General features: G+C 49.1%; 1 protein-coding gene across 1 annotated transcript; it reads left to right on the top strand.

Moving 5' to 3' along the window:
- Positions 1 to 26,747, top strand: ABCD1 (ATP binding cassette subfamily D member 1). Its single transcript, XM_081177206.1, has 10 exons — positions 1 to 1,164; positions 7,228 to 7,408; positions 10,049 to 10,191; positions 13,157 to 13,325; positions 16,852 to 16,946; positions 18,651 to 18,796; positions 19,357 to 19,502; positions 19,716 to 19,800; positions 20,593 to 20,718; positions 22,278 to 26,747. The coding sequence occupies exons 1-10, from the start codon at positions 226 to 228 to the stop codon at positions 22,498 to 22,500; spliced, it is 2,253 nt and encodes a 750-aa protein (XP_081033332.1). The 5' UTR covers positions 1 to 225; the 3' UTR covers positions 22,501 to 26,747.
- The last annotated feature ends 617 nt before the right edge of the window (positions 26,748 to 27,364 follow it).

Here is a 27,364-nt window from a genome sequence, read left to right on the forward strand (position 1 = left end):
GTTCTAAGGGATGGCCATGGCTCAGTCCCCTCCCACCTAGTCAGGCTGAGGGCTGGGCATTGTGGGGTGAGAGCGGACTCTGGCTGAACAGCCAGCCCTGCCACAGCCAGGCAGAGAGCAGAGCACCCGAGCTGGAGGAGGAGGAGGAGAAGGAGGAGTGGTGGGGGGGCAGAGAGGAAGCCAGGACCAAGGGGCAGTGCCCCCCACCCCACCCTAAGGGACACCATGCCAGTTGCCACAGCCAAAGTGGCAGCCAGGTTGGCCCAGGGGGTCACGGCAAAAAGAGCGGCGGTGGCACTCCTGGTGGCGGCGTATGGAGCCAAGAAGTTGTACCCAGTCCTGCGGCGACAGTGGGCTTCCTCTGACCTCCAAGTGAATGCCAACTCAGCCGGGCACCACAGTGCTGAAGAGCCAGCCTCCAAGTGGGGGGCAGCCGATGAGGTGGCAGCATCGCCACCCGGGGTGAACAGGGTCTTTTTCTTCCGCCTGCTGCGCCTGCTGAGGTTGCTGTTCCCTGGGCCACTGTGCCGTGAAACGGGGCTCCTGGCCTTGCACTCGGCCGCCCTAGCCAGCCGCACCTTCCTCTCGGTCTACGTGGCCCAGCTGGACGGGCGCTTGGCCCGCTGCATCGTCCGCAAGAACCCGCATGACTTTACGTGGCAGCTTCTTCAGTGGCTGCTCATTGCCCTGCCTGCCACCTTTGTCAACAGTGCCATTCGATACCTAGAAGGGCAGCTGAGCTTGGCCTTCCGCGGACGTTTAGCGGACCATGCCTATCGGCTCTACTTTGAGGGCCAGACCTACTACCGCGTCAGCAACATGGACGGACGCCTGCGCAACCCGGACCAGTCTCTCACGGAAGATCTGGTGGCCTTCGCCAACTCCGTGGCTCACCTCTACTCGAACCTGACCAAGCCGGTGCTGGATGTGATTGTCACTTCCTATACCCTGCTCAGCTCGGCCAGATCGAAAGGAGCCGACACAGCCTGGCCCTCGGTCATTGCCGGCCTGGTGGTCTGCATCACAGCTAAGGTGCTGCGGGCCTGTTCGCCAAAGTTTGGCCAGCTGGTGGCTGAAGAGGCACGTCGGAAAGGGGAGCTGCGCTACATGCATTCCCGGGTGGTCGCCAACTCGGAAGAGATTGCTTTCTATGGGGGCCATAAGGTAAAGCAAGTGGGCAACGTGCCATGGTTCTTTGGGAGGAAAGCAGGGATCAGCTGATAGGAGGATTACTGGAAGCCAGGACTCCTGGGTTTCCGGACAGGGAATTATAGTGTAGTAGAACTGGAGAAACAGAGAAGGGTAGTTTATCCCCACCCTCTTTTGTTATATGTCTTTCCACTTTCTCTTCTTCTCTTGAGCTCCGAAACGGAGGCAGCTGACCCTGCCAGGCCCTGGGCCGGTGGAAGTGAAGTTGGCTTTATAGAGAGACAAGCTATAGCTGAAACCAGCACCCTTGTTTACTTCCTTTTCTTTGTAGTCTTCTTCCTTGAATTTGTCCGAGGGCAAGGCTGAGGCCCTGAACTGAATTTATCCAGCTTCAAATCTGTCCATGTTCAGTAATCCTCCACCAGTCTAAATTTCCATAGAAACCTTTCTTGGTTTCTATTGCTCATGCTTGACTTCTGCCTCAACCGTCAAAACAGCCCCAGGCGTTTCCAAGTGTGGCACTTAAGGATTCCTGCACTGCCTAGCGGAGGCGATTGGACGGCAGTTGCGGTGTGTTTATCAGACACCATTTCTGATCCCCAGATTTGGAAAAGGAATGGATCAGATAACATATAACAGTAACAGATGAGAGCTGGGAATCAGGGGATCTGGGCTCTTCCTGTTTTCTGAATCATCGTGAGGGTGGGGGGGCGGGGGGGGAAATGCTCTTATACTGAGGGCGATGGTGACTGAAGTTAATCGTCATTTTCATCACATGTCCACTGTAGTCGCCCCTCTCCATTCCAGCCCAGCTGTGTCAGGAACATTCCAAGGCCGAAAACTCTCCTGCCTTTGGCGTCCTGCCCAAATTAAGGGTAATTGTAGGTCACATTCGCACACAGAAATACAGCCTTTGTGCTTAAACATTTATTAGAACCATGCAGATTTGTGCACACATGCACACACCTCAGACAAAAAGTCTATAGCAGCAGTTGCCCTTTAGGAAAAAGGAGTATGACCAGTATTAGTCATGATGACATTTGAATTGTGTCACCACTTGTGATGTTTAAGACAATTATCTCTGAATGTTCAAGGTTTTCTTAGGGCTATTGGATGCATTTGTGCTGTGCCTCCAGCTGCCCCCGTCCTCCACTAGTCTACCTACCTGTGGCTCTTCAGCATAAAGTGGTCTCCCACCAGTCTTGCACAGCAGATTGGAAGGGTGGGGGACGCAGTGTAGGACAAAAATACTACTCCCATATGAAAGCCATTGTCAGAATAGCAGGACTGTGACTCAAATACAGTAGCCACCCCATCCCCATCTCTTTGAGACAAGATCTGTTAGTTGTCACCTCAATGGCTTTAGTAAGTGGAGAACAGGAAATGCTGACCTTCCTGCCTTGGTACTCATTAACTTTGCCCTCCCTATTAAAGTTGTGGTATTGGTGCAGGATTATCTCATACCCCTTTGCACCTCCTGTATTTTTTCAGGGTGTTATTTATTATTATTACCATTATTTATTAAATTTGTATATTGCCCTTCATCTGCAGATCTAAGGGCAATTCACAACACAGAATTACAACATAAAAAACAAAAAATACATAGTAAAAATAAGAACAACAAAAAGCCATTAATCCCCCCTCCCACAACACATTTAAAAGAGCATCGGATGTCAGTCAACGAAAGGCTTGGTTGAAGGGGAATGTTTTCACCTGGCACCTGAAGGTGTATAATGGAGGTGCCGGGCAAACCTTCCTGGGGAGAGCATTCCATAATTTGGGAGTCACAGGTAGATTTGGTTTGGTGCAATCCAGGCTCCCTGTCCCAGTGCGGCTGAACTAGCACTTTTGTAGTCAGATTTAACACCAGGCGAATTGCTGTTGTGAGGCTAACAGGGTTTGTACCACAGAGATGAAGGGACAGAGCAATTTCCCAATTTCAACTGCAGAGAACTAAGGAGAAGACTAGGTACAGTGGTGCCCCGCAAGACGAATGCCTCGCAAGACGGAAAACTCGCTAGACGAAAGGGATTTCCGTTTTGGAGGTGCTTCGCAAAACGAATCTCCTATGGGCTTGCTTCGCAAGACGAAAATGTATTGCGAGTTCCTGCGGGGTTTTTTTCCTTTCCCCCCCTTTTTCTAAGCCGCTAAGCCGCTTATCAGCTGATCCGATAAGCTGATAAGCCACTAAAAGCCGCTAATAGCGCTAATCCGCTAATCCGTCAATGGGCTTGCTTCGCAAGATGAAAAAACCGCTAGACGAAGAGAATCACAGAACGGATTCTTTTCGTCTTGCGAGGCACCACTGTATTAGCACCACAGCCCGACTTTCCAGTAGTTAATTAAAAGCTGCCATTGGCCAGTGGTGTAGCCTGGGTTGCTGGCGCCTCGGGCAGGCAAGCCACCAATGCCACTGGAACCAAGCAGGGCTGTGCTGTGCCACCGGCCTGCCTGCACAGGAGGGAGCCCAGCTGTCTTACATGACCCTTGGTGGGCAAACCCCCTCAATGCCTGCAGAGAGGAGCGCTGGGTCGGGCTGCCCTGGGGTCACCCTCCCTCCATCTGCATCCACTCACTGTGGACCTGGGCTATTCTTGCTGCCATCCAAGGAGCGTGGCACAATGAGCAAGCACTGGCTGGGCAGCCATTCAGTGAGGCCTTGGCATGGCCTGGCCTGGAGAATGAAGGGTGGCATGGCCTCAGGAATGTGAGGAAGGTGGACGGAGCCTCTGCCAGGGACATGGCGGCAAGGCCAGGTTGGGCTCCAGGGTCCAGAAATCCCGGGTGGCAGGCAGGCAGGCAAGGACAGGGAACCTGGGACAGGGCCTTCCAGGATGTGCCTGGGTGGCAGTGGTGCAACCCCCTGACAGGCTGCTTTGCTGCCTTTGCCAGTATAGGGACCCCTGCAGAAGCTGGTGGCTGTATGGAGGCCACCCCCTCAGAATTTTGTGCCCGGAACCATAGCTCCCCTGGCTCCCCACTGCCCTGGCCATTACTCTATGAATGCAAATACTGTGTTGTATTGCTGCATCCCTGCATCTATGTGATGAAAACCCTGACAAACCATTTAGCACCAGTGAAGTGCTAGTAAAGGCTGGTTTTGGAACTGGGACTCCTTATTCAAAATGTGGCTTTTCAGTTTGTAACCCAAAGTTCAGGGTGTGTGTTGCTATAGTATTTTTCCTATTTCTGTAGTCACACAGATAGTGGAAGCCACACTTACTGGGAAGCAAATCCCATTGCAACCACTGGAGCTTACTTCTGAGTAAATATGCATAGGATTGTGCTATTAGAACAACTGAATTTTAGAAATCTTTCCCCTACTTTTATCCTTGGGATTACTTTTACACCTCTTTTCTCCTCCCTTTCAGAAAGGGAGAGACAATCTTAGGGTCAGTTCACATATTCAGGTACATCACTTGAGTACTTATCACTTGACAATTACCAGTGACCCAACTTTTTTTTATTTTTGCCCTTGCTGCTGTGTCTTTAACAGCACATTGACTGGGCAAATATATGTAGATGAGGCTTCTCTTGTCATGGGGGTGGTGATTGCTGCCTTAGCTGCTGTTAAGGACAGGGCTGGTTAAAATCTTAGAGTTAAACTCTCTAAGAGTTCTGTCTATGACAGCAGAGAATTGCAATGGCTCATTCACATATGTCAGTCGTCCCTTAATTCTGTAGTCCTGAAAAAAGACACACGTGTAATGAACCAAACTGTCGTTCTGCCTCTTTCTTGTGGAAATTGCTCAAGTGCCTTTTAAGAGCTGGCTGGTGGTCTGTAAAGAAGGAAACTTTTCCTGACATGGAGATAAAGGAATGAGCAAAGCATCACCTGCCTTATTTATGCAGGTCAGTCTGCTGCTAAAAGCACTGAACCTGGTGGGAGTGGCTGCTTTTGAACCATTGAACCTTTTCATCACATGCGCACAGATGAAGCAGATTCTCTAACAAAGAGGTAATGCTACCTCTGGCCTCCAGGGAGTAGACAAAGAAAGTCTGTAGCATTTGAAACTTTTTAGTTTCTAGCAGTTCGAAAGCACGTCAAAGTACAAGTAGATAAATAGGTACCGCTCCAGCGGGAAGGTAAATGGCGTTTCCGAGCGCTGCTCTGGTTCGACAGAAGCGGCTTAGTCATGCTGGCCACATGACCCGGAAGCTGTCTGTGGACAAACCCCGGCTCCCTCGGCCTATAGAGCGAGATGAGCGCCGCAACCCCAGAGTCATCCGCGACTGGACCTAATGGTCAGGGGTCCCTTTATCTTTTTTAAAGATGACTAAGAGGTGGTAAAGGTAAAGGGACCCCTGACCATTAGGTCCAGTCGCGGACGACTCTGGGGTTGCGGCGCTCATCTCGCTTTACTGGCCAAGGGGGCGGTACCTATTTATCTATTTGCACTTTGACGTGCTTTCAAACTGCTAGGTTGGCAGGAGCAGGGACCGAGGAATGGGAGCTCACCCCATCATGGGGATTCGAACCGCCGACCTTCTGATCAGCAAGTCCTAGGCTCTGTGGTTTAACCCACAGCGCCATCCACATCCCTTTTTAAGAGGTGGTATGATAGAAGTTTATAAAATTACAGTGGTGCCCCGCAAGACGAATGCCTCGCAAGACGGAAAACTCGCTAGACGAAAGAGTTTTCCGTTTTGGAGGTGCTTCGCAAAACGAATCTCCTATGGGCTTGCTTCGCAAGACGACAATGTCTTGCGAGTTCCTGCTGGGTTTTTTTCCTCCCCCCCCCTTTTTCTAAGCCGCTAAGCCACTTATCAGCTGATCCGATCAGCAGATAAGCCGCTAAAAGCCGCTAATAGCGCTAAGCCGCTTATCAGCTGATCTGATCAGCAAATAAGCCGCTAAAAGCTGCTAATAGCGCTAAGCCGCTTATCAGCTGATCCGATCAGCAGATAAGCCGCTAAAAGCCGCTAATAGCGCTAATCCTTTAATGGGCTTGCTTCGCAAGACGGAAAAAAACGCTAGACGAAGAGAATCACAGAACGGATTCTTTTCGTCTTGCGAGGCACCACTGTATGTATATCATGAGAAAAGTGGAGCTGTTGTGAACCTCCGTCTGTCTTGAGACAATGGAGTGTGCTTCTGGGGGTGAAATCAAACCAGTATGTTAGCACCACCAAAGTGACCTCCCTGGGCCGGCACAAGCCTGGGCAGTATATCGGGGTCCTGGGCTGCCTAGATGACAAGAGGTCATGGACATCCAATGAAGCTGAATGTCGGAAGATTCAGAACAGATAAGAGAAATTACTCATTCACAGAGCTTAGTCAAACTATAGTACTTGCTCCCACAGGAAGCAGGGCTGGCCACCAGCGTAGATGGCTTTCAAAGAGGGTTAAACAAATTCATGGAGGGGAGGGCTTTCCATGGCTACTAGCGATCAGGCTCTGCTGTGCCTTCACAATGGGAGGCAGTACTGCTTCTGAATACCAGCTGCTGGGAATTTCAGGTTCTGTTGTGCTCATGTCCAGCCTGCAGGCATCTGGTTGGCTACTGTGAGGATGCGGGACTTGGCCTGATCCAGCAGGATTCTTCTTTGGTTCTTAATTAAACTCCAAACATTGGAAGTAAAGCAGCAGTGCTTCTGAAATTAGAGCCACATGGAAATGCCCTCCATCTCAGCAGCTGCATTAAGGCAAAGTCTAAGGGCGTGGGATTTCAGCTGCCTGACTGATGCTAAGCAGGTCGCAGTCTGGATGGGAGACCTGGTGTGCTGGCCCCGGGGGTGAGGTAGAGGCCGAAGGGTTACTGGGCCCTGGAGGAGGCTCACCTGTGGCCACTGAGTCATCAGGCCCCTCTGGGGCCAGGAGGACTTCACCTGGGGCCAGCTCCTGCTGCACTGCCACAGGTGCAGGCTCTTCAGCCTCTAGGCCTTGCCCCAGTTCAGCCGGCCCTGGAGGCGGGGACTCCTGTGCAGGCTGGGATTCCTCTGTTTCATCCTCCGAATCGGAATCCCAGGCCATCACACCTGGGAACCTCATAGGGGATACACCTGTATACAAATGATAAATAATAAACATCTCATCACCCTGCCGAATGCCATAATGTCTCCTGGCCTCCCCTTCAGGTGGAGTTGTCCCTTCTGCGGCGCTCTTATCGTGAGCTGGCCTCCCAGATCAATGTGCTGCTCCTGGAAAGGCTCTGGTATGTCATGCTGGAGCAGTTCCTCATGAAGTACGTGTGGAGTGCCGCCGGGCTGGTCATGGTAGCTGTGCCAATCATCACCGCCACTGGCTATTCTGAGACAGGTGAGTGGAGGCAGTTTTTGTAATTAGGTTGTAAACAGGGTTTACAAATTACAAAATTAGGTTTTGTAAACAGGGTGACGGGAGCATGTTGGGCGTACCTTACTGATATAGTAATAAAGTAAATAGTTGTTTGTTGGCAGGGGATACTTAAGAATGCTTTCAAGATGCCGGATGAAGTGCCCGATACCAGCTTGCTTAAGAGGCTTAGGCAGGGCATCAGACTAGTGATTGCTGCAGATTCTCCCTGGCCCTCTCTCTCTGCTTGCCAGTTTTGCCACAGTGAAGTACATATAACCACAGAATTGCAGAGGGGGAAGAAAACAGGATAGCTGTGACATGGCAGCCCCTGTCTCAGCCACATATTTCCAGTCCTGCCCCCCTTGCAGGAACAGATTGTCTGAGCAGTGAAGATGTGGAAGTGGCTGTAATCTTTGGGTTGAATTACACATTTGGCAGAGTCTGGGGTCAGGACATTCAAAACAGCTTCAAAGTGACAGGAAGACTGTGTGATTTAGAGAAGAAGCTTAGGGTAGGGGAAGAAAATTTAAGCTGTTTTCCTGAATAACACAGTAAATGAATGTGCAGAATCTTAGATTGAACTGGGGCAGGAGATGATAACAAGGTGATTGAAGGTTGAAAGTAGCAGGTAAGGAAAGGGTTAAGCCCTGCACATCCACTGCTTTAGTTTGGAGCTGCACCCTTTGCTTGCTGTTTTGCACCTCTTTGGAAGATACTTGCATTCCTAGTTCTTGGTCTTTGCTTTTAAAGGCCCATAACCATTCTTCACTCTCCCTGAGGAAAAGTTGTTTTTGTGTGTACAGAACTGGAAACCTTCACTGCACATGAAAATTGCTAGCTATGGCATTGAACACAGATGTTGGTTTTGAAAAACAGCTGCAGCTGGGGAGATGTGAAGAGGAGACCCTGTTTTTCCTCCTTAGTTTTATAGGCAACAGGTGTCCTCGTGTTAATTGCAAGAGCTCCATTTATGGTGGAAGTGAGAGGAGTGGTAGCAGATTATACAGACAGCTCACAGTGAAACTTTACATGGGATGGAGTATTTAGAATGTTTAGGATGTTTAGAAGATTTTAGAATGTTGTATTATTTTATTGTTGTTAGCTGCCCTGACCCCGGCTTTGGCTGGGGAGGGCGGGATATAAATAAAAATTTATTATTGTTGTTATTATTATAAATTCACCCTGTGTGTGTGATCCTGATTTCGTCAATGATAACTTGCTGGGCAGGTCGGCAGCTCACCTGTTCCATATATCTTCTTGAGTAATGATATCTAGAATGACATGAAGGGTGTTGTCAAACTGATAATCTTATAATGTCTCGGCCTAAGCCTAGGCTAGAGCCCTGCTGCCTTATGCAACAATTTTGTTTCTGGAAGGCATTTTTCTCTCCTGTTGCTCAAAGTTCTGGTGAAATGACCCATCAGAATCAGCAGTAGGTGATCAGGTTCCTCTTCCTGGGTTTAAATCTAATTATACAGATATTTGATGATTAAATGTAAAGGTATTACAGAAACCGAAAGGCTGATCATCCCAGGAAGATTTGTTGCTTTCTTTGTTTTTGCTGTGGGTGTCTGAGCTGTCCCTGCCCTCGCGGACGCCTCCTCCTCCTCCTTGAAGTCTGAAGAGGATCTTTGTTAGCTTAGTCTCTGGGACCTGCCCAGTTAGAGTAGGAACTGAAGGTCCAGTGATCCAGTACAGGCTGTTCAGGGATTTCCTAATCTGGTTGCAGCTGTAGCATCTGCTACCAAGGGCCTCTCCGCTACCTAGATATTGTCTTAGCTGCTTTCTCCCATGTTAGCCAAGAGACAGACCAATGGCTACTTAAGCTACTCCTTCCTCCAGCACCCACATCTACAACACGGAAGGCTCTGTCACCATATGCTCCTGACATTAGGCCCTGTTTGCAGCACCACTGCCCTGCAAAACTCAAGGGGTGGCAGAACAAGAGAGGTGTTGCAACATCCTCCCCTCCGACATGTGTCTGGCCCCAACATTGCATACCCTCCAGCAGACACACCTGTTTGCAGGCCTTTGGAGGTGGAGGTTAAAGATGGAATAACCGTTTCCCCCATGCTGTTTTGCTGCGGCTGTTTTGCCATTGTTAAGTTAATGCTATGGTTTTCAAGTATGGTTTTAACTGGAGTTTTAGCTTAATGTGCTGCTCTAATTTGTTTTATTGATTTTGGAATGCACCTTGCCCTGGGACATATGGTGAAGGGCAGGTAATAAGTATTCCAAATAAATAAATCTGGCAAACAAAGGAAATATTTAAGGGAAGAACTCTGTTAGAACATCTTTGCTAACCACAAGGGTGCAAGAGAGAATTAAAGAGCCTTTTCCTGTGCCTAAAAGCAAATGCCTCAAATGCCTACGGAAGAGGTTTCACCAAGACCAGGGATGCTGGGAGGAGGGAGTTTCAGAGTCCCCTGCTTATGTTTTCGTTCATGCAGGAAGTAATCCATAGGCAAGTGTTCCTGGCCAGAGGGAAAGGATTCCAGGTGAGAGCATGTGGTTTCCAGGCAAACACGGGTCCTAAAAACAGCTGTGGAGCTAGAAAATGGAGGGTAGAGATGTTGTCCTTGGAGTTTCTGCTGACCATGTTGGTTTCCTCTCCTATGCCAGATCCTGAGGCAGTGAAGCAAGCTGCGCTGGACATGGAGGAGAATGAGCTGGTGAGCCTGAGAACCGAAGCCTTCACCACAGCACGGAGTCTGCTGAATGCAGCAGCTGATGCAACAGAGAGAGTCATCTCTTCTTACAAGGAGGTACGGATGCAGCTTGGCTGTTTGGGTTGACCCAGAAGGAACTGGCTTGGTTTGATTATCAATTGAAGGAAGGGAATAAGCCACGTCGTTTCTGTTTTCCTCTGAGGGGAAATCCTAAAATTGCATATCTCTGCAAGGCACAGCCCACACCCAGAAGGTTGGGAGACCTGGGAGCACAATGTCCTGGCATCAGTTCCCAGTTGCACATCAGCGTCCTAGATTCTGCCTTACACGATCATGTTTTCCAACACCCACATGCATGATCTTTGACCCAGTGCAGTGCTCTAATACTTTGTGGGATTGGTTTCGATCTGTAACAGACCAAATGGCTCAAAGCAAACATCTAATTTTGCCCTCCTATGTACACACTCTTGGGAATAATTCCCTTTGAACTTGGTGAGACTTATGCATAGGATCTGTCTAGAACATGGGTCGGCAAACTAAGGGCCGCAGGCTGGATCAGGCCCAATTGCCCTCTGGATCCGGCCTGCGGACAATCCTGGAATCACCACTTGGATCGGTGTGATCGTTTGGACTGCACCTTTTTTTGCAATTTTTTTTTGGCGCCATTTCTGCCTCCCCCCCCCCCAATACACAATGGTGGCGCGTCCTCCTGGCTTCTGCCCACCCTGCGGAGGACGGGAGCTGTGCTTTGATTGATGCCAGCCATCCAAAGCCTTGCCACCCACCTCTCTGTCCATGGCCGCGCTGTGGGCATCATGACGGGTGTGTCACGGGGCTTTGGCTGAAGCTTGGCGTGCCTGCTGGCCCCACCATGGCCCGGAAAGGAGAGGCAGCGCCAGTGGTGACTCCCAACCGCAGGCAGAGCGGCGGAGGAGGTAGGAAAGCAAGAGGAGGGGAGGGGCTGGGGGAGAGGGGGGAAAATACCCCCTCTGTTGCATGTGTGTGCACACGCGCGTGCGCAGTCCGGCCCACCACAAGGTCTGAGGGGCAGTGAACTGGCCCCCTCCTAAAAAAGTTTGCTGACCCCTGGTCTAGAATAGGAATGAGCATAAGGTGGATCTGGAACTAGTGCAGTATTTCTGCAGGGATTGTGACTCCCAATTGTTTAATAATTGCAGCAACAAAATGACATATCTTGCTTCCCAACCAGACTTCTAAAATGAAAAAAACGAGGAGTAGATTTTTTACATGAAAGAACTGTGAACTCAGTTCAGTTCTGATAACTCAACACAATCCCCTGGGTTCAGTAGCTGCTCAAAGGCACCATGTTCTTTAATGCTTAGCACATGTATTCCAAACCAGGCTCCATTTGGTGGAGCTTGAGGGTTCTAGGGAAATGCAATGTATATTCCACAAATCTGCCCTTTCCTGGACCAGAACATACTGTGTTTCCTTTATTTCATCACACACTCTAAGGGAATCTCCACATGACTGGTCTTTAAACCTGATTGAAACTCTGGTTCTTTACACACTATACCTTTAAAGAACATTAGGAACTTACTCTCCTCCCCAAAATCCTGGGCACTGTAGTTTATCCCTCACAGAGTTACATTTCCCAGCAACCCTTAACAGACTAGAGTGCCCAGAATTTTTTGAGAGAAAGAATGTGCTTTAAAGGTATAGTGTATGCATAAGCTTTGATTGAAACGGGCCAATGAAATTCCTGGTTAGACATCTGGGACCCTCAGTTAAAGAGATTTGAAACTTATTTAAATGTGTTTCGTCTCACACGCACACACACGCACACACACACACACCGCCCTGCCATCTAATGGCATCCTCCTAACAATGTCAACTATGTGCCCCAGGTAGAGAGAAACTGCCAGTGGTTACTCACAGGAACTTCCTAGGGAATTCTGCCTTTGGAAACGTTTTCTTCTGGGAAGCTTGCTGAAGCAACCCCTGCAACCTTGGGAAAGGACCTTGGCTCAGTGGTCAATCAGATGCTTTGCATGCGGAAGGTCTCAGGTTCAATTCCTGGCATTGCCAGTTAAAAGGATGGGAAAGGCCGAGATTTAAGACTCTTGCAGAGCTGCAGCCACTCAGAACAATAATGGGCTACATATATGATACCAAGAGTCTGACCTGGTATGTGGCAGCTCTCTCTATCCATTAGTGGGATGCAGTTCTGTGTGTGCTTGGGAGAAAGGAGCATTGAGCTATATGGGAATTCTGAGTAATTAGGCATAATAAAACTTGACAGACTGAGCTGGTTTCAGGAGTCTGGAGCGAAGCCAGAAGGTCTGTAATATTAGTGATTGTTGTGGGGTTGTTGTTTTTACCTGTATGCTTGGAGTGATTTCCCAATCCTGGATACTCTGGGTAACACTCATTGACATCAATGGGTTTACTCTATGAGTTAATGGATATCAGTGGACTTAATGGGATCTACTCTCAGTGAGACTTTTGTTGTTTAGTCATTTAGTCGTGTCCAACTCTTCGTGACCCCCTGGACCAGAGCACGCCAGGCACTCCTGTCTTCCACTGCCTCCCGCAGTTTGGTCAAACTCATGCTGGTAGCTTCGAGAACACTGTCCAACCATCTCGTCCTCTGTCGGCCCCTTCTCCTTGTGCCCTCCATCTTTCCCAACATCAGGGTCTTTTCCAGGGAGTCTTCTCTTCTCATGAGGTGGCCAAAGTATTGGAGCCCCTGCTTCAGGATCTGTCCTTCCAGTGAGCACTCAGGGCTGATTTCCTTAAGAACGGATAGTTTTGATCTTCTTGCAGTCCATGGGACTCTCAAGAGTCTCCTCCAGCACCATAATTCAAAAGCATCAATTCTTCGGTGATCAGCCTTCTTTATGGTCCAGCTCTCATTTCCATAATCACTACTGGGAAAACCATAGCTTTAACCATACGGACCTTTGTTGGCAAGGTGATGCCAACATTAGTCTCAGTGAGACTAATGTTGGCTATTACCAAGAACATCCCAACTCCAGCCCTCAAAGCTTTGTGTTTCCCTTCTGGGCTAAGGTATGTTACTTGCTGCTTCCTAATTCAGGTGACTGAGCTGGCCGGGTACACTGCTCGCGTACATGAGATGTTCCAAGTGTTTGAAGAGGTGAAAGCCTGCAACTTCCGGCGCCCTGGAGAACTTGAGGAGGGTCAGGCTCATGCTGGGAGAGTGATGAAGCATGGCGTACGGGTAGAAGGGCCGCTCAAAATCCAAGGTAAGGCCTTCAGCTCCAGACTGTATTGGGCTGACATGGCACACCTGCACTGCTGCTGGCCTGGTAACTGCGAGATGCATCCTGCTAGATCAAGAGATGATGTTCACGTGGTGGCAAGGATCAAACCAAGATGGTTATCTGATTTACAATTACTCAGAAGTCCCATAAAACCCAATGGGACTTTCGGCCAAGTAAACATGCACAGGTATCAGGGTACAGGAACCCAGAGACAGCTGCACATCTTCCATCAGATCTAGTTCTCAGTGAGCTGGTAAACCTGGGCCTGGGCTATAGCACTTCGAATTGCAGGTAGGGGCTCCCGTGACTGAAGGCACTTCATTACAAAACAAACCACGTAGGAGCCACCTTGCCAGGGGTTCTCTCAGCTGTGTTCCTGCCTTTTCTTACTACAACATGCAAGGGAGTTACTTGCGAGTGCTTTATTTTAGTTACTTTTTTTTTGTACAGTCCAAAAGAAAGAAAGGCAGCATGTCAGAAGGCTTCCCCCAGATAACAAGGGCGGCGGGTTGTGTGGAGGTTTAAAAAACATGTTTCATATGGAGGGGACTTTTCAAGGGAGCTCTTGCACCAACAATCTAAAGTGGTACATTCCGGATGCATGTTTTACCACCTCGGTGAGAACTAGACCTTTCTGCCAGCAAGTCAGGATTGTCTCCTGCCTGCTTGACTGTGCATCTACTTTCTTTCCCCTCCTTTCCTGAGTAATGCACATAGCCCTTAGTAACTGCCAAGGAGAGGCAGATTGGTAATTGCTCTATAGCACAATAGATGCTTGAGCAACATCCTGTACAGACAAAGAGTGATTTCAATTCTCGGAGTGCCAGTCCTTATGTAGCCAATATAGTATTACCCGTGCACAAGAGGGAGGCATCAGCAGACTCAGGGGAACACTGCCATTTGAACTACAAAAGAACCTTTAGAGAAAGACATGCGAAAACACTGAGCATGCTCAGTAGGCGCCTAACGCTGACTGTCTCTTGGGAGGTAAAAATGGAAAGATGGAGTGGCGGGAATCCTGAATAGGGAGCACTGCACTGCAACATTTTGTTCCAGGTCCAAGGTATGGGGAACCTTTGCCCCCCATGCCACTGCCATCTGCCTCAGCTGGCGTGACCAATGGCCAGTGACAGTGGGAGGTTAGCTCAGCAACATCTGGAGGACCAAGTGTTCCCCACACCTGCTTTATGCTATGGACAACTAACCTATAAAGCATGCGTTTATAGGAAACACAAAGGAAACACAACCCCAAACTACTTTTGATGAGTTGATGGCTGTGTCAGTTGCCCATCTCTAGTTGGGGAGTGGGCAGTCTGTGAATCCAGAGTCTGTGCCTGTAAGTTTTGTTTCTCTGCTGCTCTGTGTCCGCTCTTACTTCTTTTTTTGGTGTCCTGCTTCTTTTCTTGTTCTCTCTCTTCCACCAAACCCTTCTCTTTCTCCAGCATCATCTCCATCTGTCCCAAAGCAAGTTCACCTCCTCTTGTCTTTGCCCTCACATTTTACACCTCTCTCTCCATCTCTTCACCCTGCAGCCCATCACATCATGGGAGCAGGCATTGTACCTGCTTCTTGCTCTCTGTTGACAACAGCTTCCCTGGCTATTATTAAAATGTACAGTTCTAGGCCAGAGTCTGTGCTGGTAATTCTGTTTTGTGCGTGTTCATTAGATTTTTATCTTGCCTTTCTATCAAAAGAAATGGCTCAAGTGACTTACAGAGTTGAAATTTGCAAGTTGACAAGGCTAGGGCTGTGGGTATTCTGTTCATTTAAAAAAAAAAAGCTGCTTAAATTGAGCTTAAATTCAGTGCCCTGGATAAATTATGCAAATTAAGTATATTTCTCTGATATGTTTTGCATAATCTATTGACAACATTGCACAATAGGTCCTGTTTCTGTTAGTCGTGGGGGGTGGGATATGCTGGCAAAGGAGCCCCCTGCAGAGAGCAGTGTTGAACCCTCCACTCTTCAGCTGGAGAATGGAGACGTCAGTCCTGCTGGGTCCTGCAGACTCCTCCACCCACCTTGCACCTGATGATTGGCAGATGGGTGGCCCCACACACCTGTCAAAGCTGGCTCGTGGGGTTGGGGAAATAAAGATCTTAGCCCACTGGGCCAAAAAGACTCCCCACTCCTGCACTACAAAACTGTTGCCTCAATGGCATTGTTAGTTCGGGAAAAGGTGCAGAAAAGGGCATCCAAAGTGATCAGTGGGTGGAGCAACTTGTCCAGGAGGAAACGTTACAGCTCTGGGGGATTTTCAGTTCAGGAAAAAAAGTGAATAAGGTAGTACATGACTAAAGTTCACAAAATGCTGCGTGACATGGAGAAAGACACATTTTCCTCCCTTCATCACAACTCTAGAACTTGGAGTCATCCTGTGAAGCTAGTTGGCAGGACATTCGGGACAGAAGTGCTTCTTCCCCAAGCACATAAGCAGTGAAATTCACTTGCTCAGGATGTGTGGACAGCCACCTTCTTTAAAGGTGGATAAGGGAGGATTAGGCTGCTGCTGGCTGCAAGGCATGATGCCTGTATGTTACCTCCAGGGTCAGCATCTCTCTCCATGCCAGTTGCTGAGAGTAGGCCATTTCCCTCATGTCCTCTTTGTGGGCCTCTCAGTGGCATCTGGCTGGTCACTGGGGAAATGGGATGGTGGACTAGACCTTTGGTCTGATCCGTCAGGGCTGCTTGTATGTCCATTGGTTATCCTTGGATCCTCTAAGTCGGGACAGCTCTGGCAACCCTACCAGCTATTGGCTCATCCTAATACACTTCCTCGCCTGTTATCCTGGCTTCATCCCATAAACAAATACCAGCTGAACCTCCTCTGACCGCAAGGTGACTTCCAGTTGGGTCAGATAACATGACCACAGTGGAAGGATAACTATTTTATCTCCTATTCCTTGAAGGCTGAGGAGGAGTTTTGGCAGGTACAGTGTTCCTCACTTTGTATGACAAGTGGCACCTGCCAAAATTATGTCTCCTATTTGGTTTGCAGTAGTACAGCAGCCCTCCTTTCCATCCCATCATTCTCCCTGGCCTGACTGGATTAGACCAGCAGGGCTTTGGGTCCTGGAGCCTCTTCTGAAAGCCATGCTTTGTTCCCAGAAACATATAAAGTCATGTGCATGTTAATACCAAATGGAGGAGTGCGCATGAGCATGTGCAGACTGCCTTAATCTAACCAGCGAGCCATAGCCATTCCCTGCAGATCCAGTGTCAGAGAGGGGCCTCTCGCCTACCATCCTGAGATGGACAAAGTTTAGCAGATATAGGGGCCCCACCTGGCATTCTTTCTCCATTCCCAGGCAAAGTCTAAATTTGGGCTTGAGCAAGAGAGGAGACAGGAGGAGGATTCTGAGAGGGTGTGCTGCCCCCTTCTGGCTGAGCCTGTGTTCACTCTCGCAAGGGTTGGAACACTGTCTTTCATTGTGGATTTGATATCCAGTCTCTTCCTTCCTTCCCCCCACATCCCATCCCATCCCACCCCACCCCATTTTGCTTACAGGACGTGTGGTTGATGTCGACAATGGAATTGTCTGTGAAAACATCCCCATCATCACCCCCACTGGAGACGTCGTGGTCACCAGCCTCAATATTCGGGTAAGTAGTAAAAAACAAAGTTTGAAAGCGGGGAGCAGGAGCCGGGAGACTTTGGCTGAGTTGGCTGTGCCTTTAACAGTTGCCTGATATCCAGGAATTTGCATGTGATAACATTGATCCCTGTATTCCAATGCCATGAGAAATTTCATTTGCAGATTTCTGCAGATCAACTTGCTCATGAAGACACAGGAGCAGAGCAGACCCCATTTCCTTTTTTGCTACTGGTTGCTAAGCCTGTTGTGTATTATTGCTTGAAATTCTGTTCTGCATTGTTGCTTGAAAGATATATCCTAGGGCAGAGTTCTAACATTGAGAGGATTCTAATGCTGAAGGTCTGGAAGAACCTTCTTCATATTCAGCAGGGTTGTTAAAAGAGAGATGGAGAGAAGGCTGGGCTGAGATTGCACGCTTTTTTTGTCGGTAGGAGATATGAAGCAGCAAAGTTGAGGGAAGGGGGTGGGTGGGACGGAGAGTCCCTGCCAGTGCTGCTGACTTTGCAAGGTCAGGTAGGAGGAGCAGGGGGTGTGGTGTTGGGGGGGGCTGATAAGACCTTGATCACTGCCTTCTCTTTATTATATTTTGCAAGAGCACAGAAAGAGCTGGAAAATCGGCCAGAGTACAGGAGTGGGGCGAGAGAGAGCAAGGCTGACGTGGCTCAGAGATAGTTGTCAGGGCACCATAGGGGTAATGTCACTTGGCAGGTGGCCTAAAGCGGCTGGCAGATCACAGATTTCTTACGTTCTGGGCCATTTGGGGTGGGAGTGGGGCCAGGTTCCCAAGGCAGGGGAGTTGAATCTGTCCTCCAAAGGCCAAGGAGAGATGGGGCAGGGGAGTCTGGCCTTTACAGGCACAAGGCAACCAAAAGTGACTTACAGCCAACCAACCAACCAAACTAACAGCAACAATAGCATAGATACATTAAAACTTCTAAAAGGCCACAGATAGTGAAAGGCCAAAAGCCTGGCTATAGAGGAAAGTTTTTGCCTAGCACTTAAAGATATATAATGATGGTGCCAGACGAGCCTCCCTGGGGAGAGCATTCCACAAACCGGGAGCCACCACAGAAAAGGCCTCTTCTCATGTTGCCGCCTTCCAGACCTCTCATGGAAGAGGCACACGAAGAAGGGCCTCCCATCATGATCACAGGGTTCAATTCAGTTCATATGAGGAGAGGTGGTCCTTGAGCTATTGCGGTCCTGAGCTGCTTTATAGGTCCAAGCTAGTTTATTCCTTCCTACAAACCTGCCTGGGCTCTGAGATCTTCTGGGGAGGCCCTTCTCTCGGTCCTGCCACCCTCACAGGCACACTTGGAGGGGTGCAGGGAGGGCCTTCTCAGTGGCTGCTCCCAGGCAACGTTGGAACTCCTTCCCTAGAGAAGCTAGACTGGCTGCTTCCCTGCTGTCTTTCCGCTGTAGGTGAAGACGTTCTTGTTCCACTGAGTTTTGGGGAACTGACTGCTGTTCCCAGGGCTGTTTTTGTTTTGATGTGATTGTCTGTATTTTTTTAAAATATACATATATACATATAGTTTTAATTCTGTTAATGTTTAATTGTTTTTCAGTGATTTTTACCTCTCTATGTTTTTAGCTGTTCTTTTTTATCTGTAAGGCACCTTGAGTCCCTGTCAGGAAAAAAGGTGGGTGATAAATAATAAAATAATAATAATAATAATCCGACATACTACTCTCTGATGTCTTCTTGCAGGTGGACGAGGGCATGCACCTGCTGATCACTGGCCCAAATGGCTGCGGGAAGAGCTCACTGTTCCGGATCCTGGGGGGACTCTGGCCGACCTATGAAGGCATCCTCTACAAGCCACCTCCACATCGTATGTTCTACATTCCACAGAGGTACAAAGGACCAGTATTCAGATGTCTGCAGGGAAGGGAAAGGCGGGTGATACAATGGAACAAAAAAGAGAGAACCTAAGACTCCTGGTTGCTCTTCATGGGGCTGAACGTGTTAAAATTAGGAAATAGAATCATAGAATTGTAGAGCTGGAAGGGATCCCAAGGGTCATCTAGTCCAGCCCCCTGCAATGCAGGAGTCTCAACTGAAGCATCCCTGACAGATGACCATCCAGCCTCTGCTTTAAAACCTCCAAGGAAGAGTCCACAACCTCCCGAGGGAGAGCCTTCCACTGTTGAATAGCTCTTGCCTTCAGAAAGTTTTTTTCTGATGTTTAGTTTGAATCTCCTTTCTTGTAACTTGGAGTTGTTGGTTTGAGTCCTGCCCTCCAGAGCAGGAGAAAACAAGCTTGCTCCATCTTCCACGTTGTTTTAGCATTTGCGTGTTTGACGTCCTGGCTTCCTTGGAAGGAATGGTGGGATATAAATGGTTGTTGTTGTCATATTAATATATTTGCACACCAAGGAATGTTATGACTTGTCTGCTTGGTATCTCATGGTAGGCCATACATGTCTGTGGGAACCCTGCGAGACCAGGTGATCTACCCAGACACTGCAGAGGACATGGCACGGAAAGGGAAGACAGACGCTGATTTGGAGCGGATCCTGGGCATTGTCAACTTGAACTACATCGTGCAGCGTGAGGGAGGTGGGTGCAACCAGGAGAGGTGGGGTGAGCATGAGAGAGAGAGAGAGAACGCACGAACCTTTAATTCATGGGAGACAAATGGGGAGGGAAATTGTCATTTCTGCTTCCTTTGCCTCTGGCTGTGTGGAGCAGGATGCTTAGGAGGGTCTGCTGCACCATCTGGATTGAGTGACCAATGAAATCTCTTTCCTTTCCATCCATGGGCGGGGCCAGGCTGGGAAGCAGTCAGCGACTGGAAGGATGTGCTGTCTGGTGGCGAGAAGCAGCGCATGGGGATGGCCCGCATGTTCTACCACAGGTTAGTGCCTACAAGTGCAGTGAGAGGCCTGATTATTGGCCGCTGCTACTGTTCTGTGCATGGGATTCAGTTGCATTCCAGCAAATTCACATAGAGTAATTAAAGTGGCTTTGGCAGTCTTGTGCAACAAACCTACTTCTTCAAAAGGGGGGCTTTTTCAGTAAGGAAAGTGACAGGAAAAAGCATTGGGAAGCAGAAGAGAAGAATCTCTTGACGCAATGTTTGTATAACCTCTTGGCAAATAAATTGGGGTGAGTGCTATTTAAGCAGCAGATATTGCATAACCTTCCCACAAACTTTGTGCAAAGAAATGAGGCAGGTTGTCTGGAATCAACCATAATCCCTCTAGCAGAGGACTAGCCACAGTGTTGTGCTTTCCAGATATTGTGTACTACGACTTCCATCAGTTCTAGCCAGCATGGCCAATGATCAGGGAAGATGGTGTTTGTAGTCCCGCGACCCCTTTTCTCGCGGTCCCTCTTGCATTTTTGCTCATCCTGCTGCCGGCTGAGGATGGGAATGCAGTGTGTCCTTCCGTCAGTAGAAAGGCAGCAGAACCAAAGCTGAGACCAGCAAAAGTCACACCAGGGGCAGCCCAAAAGGATGATGTTGGGAAATACTGCCAGGATCATAGCTGAAAGGTGAAAGAGGCACAGATTGGATCAGGAATTGTGGAGGGAGGTGCGGAGGGGAAGGTGGAGGACTGCAGTGTAGGAGTGGCTGTGTACAGACTGGCTTGGCCAAAGAGCCACTTTGGGGTCTCTCATTTGGTCTGCTGCTCTTCCTCCCTAGGCCAAAGTACGCTCTCCTGGATGAATGCACCAGTGCCGTCAGCATTGATGTAGAAGGCAAGATCTTTCAAGCTGCAAAGGATGCTGGGATAGCATTGCTCTCGATCACCCACCGACCTTCACTCTGGTATGTTTTGTGCTCTACCCACAGTCTTCTGCCTGGTATGTTTCTTTAGGCCTTTCTTCCTTTGGAGCCCCTTGATCTAAGGACTTTATATACATCTATCTCACTCTTCCATGGGGCTCCCAATGGTCTTCCCGCTTCCCTTTAATGATTCTGCAGTACTGGGTGCTCTTGGCTCACTCTCCTGTCCTGCTCAGGGAGCTTCCTGTCGACAAGACCAGGACATCCAGGCTAGTTGGTTAGTTGGAGTCATCTGGACACACGTTTTCTCCCTTCTTGCCCATCATCTACTTGTGGAGTCAGCTGTGCCACACACTGGCCCATGAGTGGGGCTTTTGAGAGAGCAGGGAAGGCTGGGGAGATCCCTGCAGCAGTGTGCCTCCTCAGGCACTCAGTCTCCATGGTGGTACACCTCTGCCATGAATGGAGCCTTTTCTCCACATACCTGATTTACCAGGCAGGAGTCCCTGTGGGCCACCCCTTATTCTCTCTCTCTCTTTCTCATACAGGGGACAGGGAATTATTGGAGGAGGAGGAGGATGGGGAACCATCTGAGCATTAGATGAGAAGTGGACTGGCAAGCTTATAATGCCTCCAGGAGTCTGTCCTCACTTCTACATCCATTTACTCTGCTTCTACCTATTCCTGTGATTGTGCATGCTTTTATATCCTCCCCCCTTTCTCCCCAAGAAGCTGGAATGCCAGACCACCCCACCTGCCAGACCACCCCCCAGTATCAGAGTCAGTATCTCCCCATCCCAGCTTTCATCATACCCCCAAACCTCAGTTGCCACTGCATGAACCCCCTTCCTCCTCTGGTTCCCACCTCATCACACTTGGCACTGCCACCCAGACAGGGTAGGAAAGGGTTGTGTCATTAGTGAGCCTGGAGGCAGGACCTGTCATTTCCTCTGTGACCAGTAGAGGCTGCCATAGAGTGGATCACCTGTCTGGTGCCCCTTTGCTTGACCCGGGACAGGGAAAGAGGGGTTTTGGAGGAGGACCTAGAATAACCCACCGACTCCAAAAGTCCTGTGTCTTTAATAACTGAAGCTTTATGACAGCAGAGGATGCACCTGCTAAAATCTTCCTTTCTGCACACATTGTGAAAGGGACAGGAGACTGTTTTTGCATAGAGTCTGGCTGCGCCTGGGCCTGCCCACCTTGTCCTTTCCTGCCCCCAGAAGACTTCCTATCCTCCCCGCATCTCTCCCTGTTTCCGCCGCCCCTCCAGTCCCTGGCTGTCTCCCAAGCAGGGAGTCACGTCCCCAGCAGGAAGCCGTGTGGGCGGAGGGGGGCATCAGAGTCTCATCCCTGGAGACTGAGAGCTGCTTTGTTCCTGACTCCCCCAGAGACAGCTCAGCGGAAAGATCCCTGCCCAGGAGCAGGCAGGGATGCCAACCCCACCCACGCACAGGGCGCCCGCTGGACTCCGAGGAATGAGGGGCAGCAGCGAGAGCTCCAGGCCAAGCGCAGTGGGGTGTGGGGAGATTGCTGGGAGGCCCGGAGCAAAGCGTAGCGCAGGCCAGCATCTCAAGCAGCCTTTCCCTCTTCCCTTTCAGGAAGTACCACACCCACCTCCTGCAGTTTGACGGGGAGGGGGGCTGGCGTTTTGAGAAGCTGGACCCCGCAGCCCGTCTCTCCCTGCGAGAGGAGAAGCAGCGCCTGCAGCAGCAGCTGGCCGGAGTCCCCAAAATGCAGCAGCGTCTCAGTGAACTTTGCCAAATCTTGGGTGAAGATACGGCCTCTCCAGCGGGACACATCCGAGAGAGCCAGGCACCCTGAAGCACCCCCTCACCATTCCTGCCCCGGCCCACGCGGCTGAGTGCTCAGTAAGAGGATCCCGGCTGCTTTCCTTTCCTCCTGGGAGCTGCAGAAGAAGGCCGGCTGCTGCCCTGGCTGCTGAAGGAAGAGTCACGTTTTCTCTGCTGGGGCATCGCTTATTTCTGGCGCCTGTTGACCGTGCCCTTCGTCACCTTCTCTCACTAGCCTGCCTCGTTCTAGGACTGGAGGGAGGGAATGGGTCACCCCGTCCTGACAAGTGACTCCGAAGTTTTCTCTCTCTCTCTCTCTCACACACACACACACCTCACACACACAGTGCCTGAATATCCCAAGATAGTAACGCCAAAGCGTGGGTTTTGTTGCCCCACTGCCATTCTCTGCCCTCTGCATCTGTGGATGTTTTGGAGTGAGCTTCCAGCATCAGCCACACCTCAGAGGCCTGGGAGGTTCAGCGGGACCGGTCTCCGCCTTTGTCCACACAAAACAGCCGCACAACATTTGATACGAATCCAAGCCATGAATGTAGCTCTTGCACCTTTCTCCCTGGTGGCCTCCTTTTTGCCACAACTGGGCTGTAGAAGCTGGTTGCATAGGGCAGCACCAAACCCCCCTCCCCTCCAGCCTTCGCCCCCTGAGCTCCGCTTGAGGAAGACCTGCCTCCTTACCTGGACACCATGTGGGTGACATGGCAGCCAAGGGAGCAAGTTAGGAAATCCGCGTTGCTCTAGATCAGTAATTTTCAACAGTTCTTTCTAAAACCTTGCTGTTCTTCAGAACTTACAGAGAGCTCCCCGTGAGAAGATGGGTAAGTTATGCAGGGCAAGCGGTCAAAAAACCTCATCACGACCTCTTTGACTGACCTTCCACAATTGTTTCAGAATGTGGGGTTGGTTCATTCTTCTGGGGCAACAGTTTAGGTCTGCCTCATACCCTTACAAACGGAGTGTGTGGCCTAAGATGCCTCTCACACTGCAGGGATCCCAGACACAAATTGGGTCCTCAGCAGATAAGCCAATATGGAGTCCCCTGAGGTGGGAAGCCTTGAAAGCCACAGTCCTGGGCTGTCTCGGGACCCCCTTATGCAACTCTGTAGAACATAAAGCCCTTCCTGAGGCTTTGTCCTTGTGGCTTCTAATACTTTAGTCCCTTAATTTTGAGGGACTGGTCTTCCCTGTGAAGGCCAGCAGAAGGCCCCGTGCCATTTGCTTAGGGCACTTTCTATGGGAACCTGCTGAGACTTGCTTTCCATACAGCTGTCCTTCAGGACTTGTTCTCCTTGAAATAGCAGGAATTCTCCTGGGGTCATTTCCCCCCGTTTTCTAAAGCAGGGTGGAGGTGGAGGTAGAGAAAGAGATGTTTTCGTATACAGACAACAAGGCCTCAGCCAGTGAAGCTGCATTAGTTCAACTGCACAGCATATATCCACATCAGGAGGAGTGCAGCAATTTGGGTCTTGCCATGTGCGTGATGTGATGGAGAGAGGGAGCGTGTGGCAAAGGAACTAGGATTGCTGGTTGTCCCTTATTTCACTTATGCCAGTGTTAGTCTGCACAGATGTGTCTATTCTTAAAAACTGAGCCGCCTTTTAATTAGTCATGAAGGTGATTGCTGCTGCTGTTGTTGTTACTGTTGTTGTTGTTGTTGTTTGTTGTTGTTAGAAGACTCACTGCCAGTTGTGTTTTCCACGTGAAATAACAGACCAGCAAGCTATTAATGATGTGTGCTCCCATGTCCTTTAAATGCACATTTAGCTACAGCCATCACGCAGTTATTTGTTTTAAATATTTCATCCATTGGCTTTGATGGTGGGACATCAGGGTTTGCCTCATGTACTAGGTTCTCTCCCCTCTGCCCTTTTGCACGGGTATTTCCTCCTCTCCCCGCTTGCCTCCCTTTCCCAATCCTGCTGCTTCCAAGCACACCTCATCTTCCTAAGAAAGCGAAGAAGATGCATGGTTGCTTAGAGGAAATGAACCCTCGGCTCTCCCTTCGTGAAACATCTTGCGCTGGCCTGCAGTCATGCGGCCTACCATGCTTGGCCCTTGGACTTAACTGGCGGCAGCAGAGTCTGGCAAACCACCCACTGTGTTAACTTTCCCACAGTGCTCCAGAGTGCCTGACTTAGCAGCACTTTGCATGGTATGCAGCAACTCAGGCCCAGCGGCTGCTGACACATAAGGCCTTAGCCAGAGGGGAGGGGGCTCTTCCGGGGGGGGGGATCAGAGTTGTACCAGCCCTGCAACCCGCATTGACTACATCTCTGTTCTTGCAAAAAAACAGAGCAGGAGGCTTTATATGACAATGAGGCTGGTAGGCTGCATTAAGCTGGGTGGCAGGCCTGATTCCGCAGCTCTGTGCCCAGGGACACCTGGCAACTGACCCTCTGGCACCCCACACCCCATAGGACTGGCACCTGGAACCCTGCTTGTCCTATGGGGGAGCCATCCCTGATTGGAATAGACACATTGCTCTCAAATGGCATGTTGCTTCTGGAGGAGTAAAACCACAGCTTGGCAGCTCACAACCTGCAGGATTCATACAACCCTCCAGAGGCTCCCTGTGCCCCATGAAATCACCACTTCCAAATTTTGACGTCATTATGAAGGGAGGATCATCTTGAGATGCTAACAAGGGAAGCAAGTTCATACAGTGTTTTGCAGGCTCTGCTGCCTAGTCCAGCCATGCTCACAGAGAGGCCACCTCAGTCAGAGTGTGCTCACATCTTCAGAGAACCAGATAAATTCTTAACATAATTTCAGTCAACTAGTACAATGAGTTTTCCTTTCCTCAAGGGCAATTGCTGACATTTTACAAAGCACAAGGCCCGTGTCGCCAGCCAATTTGGGCACTGGGGAGGTTATTTCATGCCCCACACATCACCACCATACCCAGCGTCTTTTAAGTGCCACACTGGGGTTCTTATTTAATATTTTTTTAAAAAATCTGTATTCTGCTTTTTTACAAAAGTAAATTCCAAGTTGCTTACAACAATCAAATATACAAACCAGAAAACCAAGTCCACAAAAATGCATCAAACCCCATAAAATACCAGCATCACAAAAACAAATGGATCTGGACCTGTTAAGGAAAGAGATGGTAACAACCTGGCAGAGTAAAAGTGCACTCCTTTAGTTTGCTGGCAGTCATCTCCTTAAATATATTAACACATATATGCTTTCCTGTGATTTTTTTTAAGCAAACAGCAGAGCAAAGAGAAAGCTGAAAGAAACTTGCTCCATGTTGTGTTAGTTTTATACTTGCTGGGAGCTTGTGTACATGTGACCATCAAAAGAGAGTGCCCCCACCAGAAGTTAGAAGTAGTACAGCCCACTCTGCCACATTCTTCTGCATGTGTGTATGTTGCCATTGGTTTCTCCTGTATCTGCTTCTGATTTGCTCTCTATGTTTGCAAGTCTCATCATTGCTGCAGCTTCCTGCCAGCCTTGAAAAGAGAGCCTGGAAGTTCAGGGCTGTTGTGTTTTCTCTCTCTCTCGCTCTCACGAGCAGCTTCTTGTATCGGCCGCCATTGCCTAGGGGAGCAGCAGCAACACAGGTTCTTCTTTCGTTCCTGATCACAGACCTGCCTGGCTTAGCTATTCCAGCCAAATTTTAAGGCAAGCCATTTGCAAGTGTGTGCATAGCAACACCACAATCCTATTGGAGGGAAAATAAAATCTCTGCATTGTTCATTCTGGAACAGCTCTGAAACCCTATAAATACATGCGAAGAGATGGGACCTCCCAAGTGGGTCCCAGGTGTTTGGAGTGAGGAGTTTCAACTTTTTCTTCCTCTCCTCTACTTGATTGTATAAATTGCTGATTTATTTAATTGTAGTATGCCTGTGTGTTTTGTAAGATGTTTTTAAAACTTATTTCTGAATTGTCTTCGGACCATCTTTTTATTTTTATTTTTAGCCTGCCATCCACTTCGTGCCCTTCCCAGTATGAAAGCCCCACAAGTAAACAATGTGATACTATTGCCTGGCGGGGGGGGGGGGAGCCAGAGCGTATGCCATGGAGGGCTGAGCATGTGTCAAAATTCTCAGTGGAATGAGGCTGTTCCCATCTGCTGGCTCTGATGTCAGAATTTTACAAAACTATGCAACAAAGACTTTCTTTCTCTGCTGTTATGTACGTGCAAAACTGCCATCCCACTCCCCCTTTCTCCTACCCTCACAGTGCCTTTTATGCTGGCAGAAGCCAGGTTTATTCAGATGCTGATAATAAAAATATTATAGATCACAAACATCTGACCGTGTGATTCTGGATTCTGGGATGGGATTCTGCATGGCCACTGCCAAGAATGGTAGCAATTGGAATTGGGAGAGGAAGAGCCAGCCCCAGCACTGAGGTGGGGGTCCTCAGTGGGGTCCAAGGGGTGGTAGAAGGCATTGTGCCAGAGGATACTTTTGACACAGCCTCCTTTCCTCTAGTATTCATCAACTGCTCTGTCCCAGGCCCCTCTATCACCTTTAAATATGAACTAAAATAAATTTCTCCCTCAACCCTATCCACAGGTCTCTGCACCTTGTCATTTATTTATTTTTAATTATTTAATTTGAGGGAGACCCTTTTGATTCAACTAGAAATTCAAATAGAAACGTTGAATGGGGAAAACCAATGGTAGGGGCTCATTGTGAGTCAAAGGGATATAAAAGTAATGTTTTAGTTACTGAGTTTAAACAACCTTAACTAATAGTGTGATGTTTTAATTACATTTTTATTTTTATTTTTTAAAGGACATTGTTTACATGAAATTAATTTAGTACATCACGTTGGAAAAGTGCCTGAGTACTGCTCAGCTCAGCCTGGTGATTTTTGTGTGTTCATTAGCTAGGCAGACAGGAGCAGGTTGACTTCTTGAT

This window comes from Podarcis bocagei, assembly GCF_964188305.1.
Source record: "Podarcis bocagei genome assembly, chromosome: 17".
Classification (NCBI taxonomy): domain Eukaryota; kingdom Metazoa; phylum Chordata; class Lepidosauria; order Squamata; family Lacertidae; genus Podarcis; species Podarcis bocagei.

Excerpts from the sequence above, each read along its gene's own strand:
- ABCD1 (XM_081177206.1), top strand. The coding sequence starts at position 226 with ATGCCAGTTGCCACAGCCAAAGTGGCAGCCAGGTTGGCCCAGGGGGTC. Across the intron at positions 19,503-19,715 it reads CATCGTGCAGCGTGAGGGAG|GCTGGGAAGCAGTCAGCGAC; the intron begins GTGGGTGCAACC and ends GGGCGGGGCCAG. Across the intron at positions 20,719-22,277 it reads ACCCACCGACCTTCACTCTG|GAAGTACCACACCCACCTCC; the intron begins GTATGTTTTGTG and ends CTTCCCTTTCAG.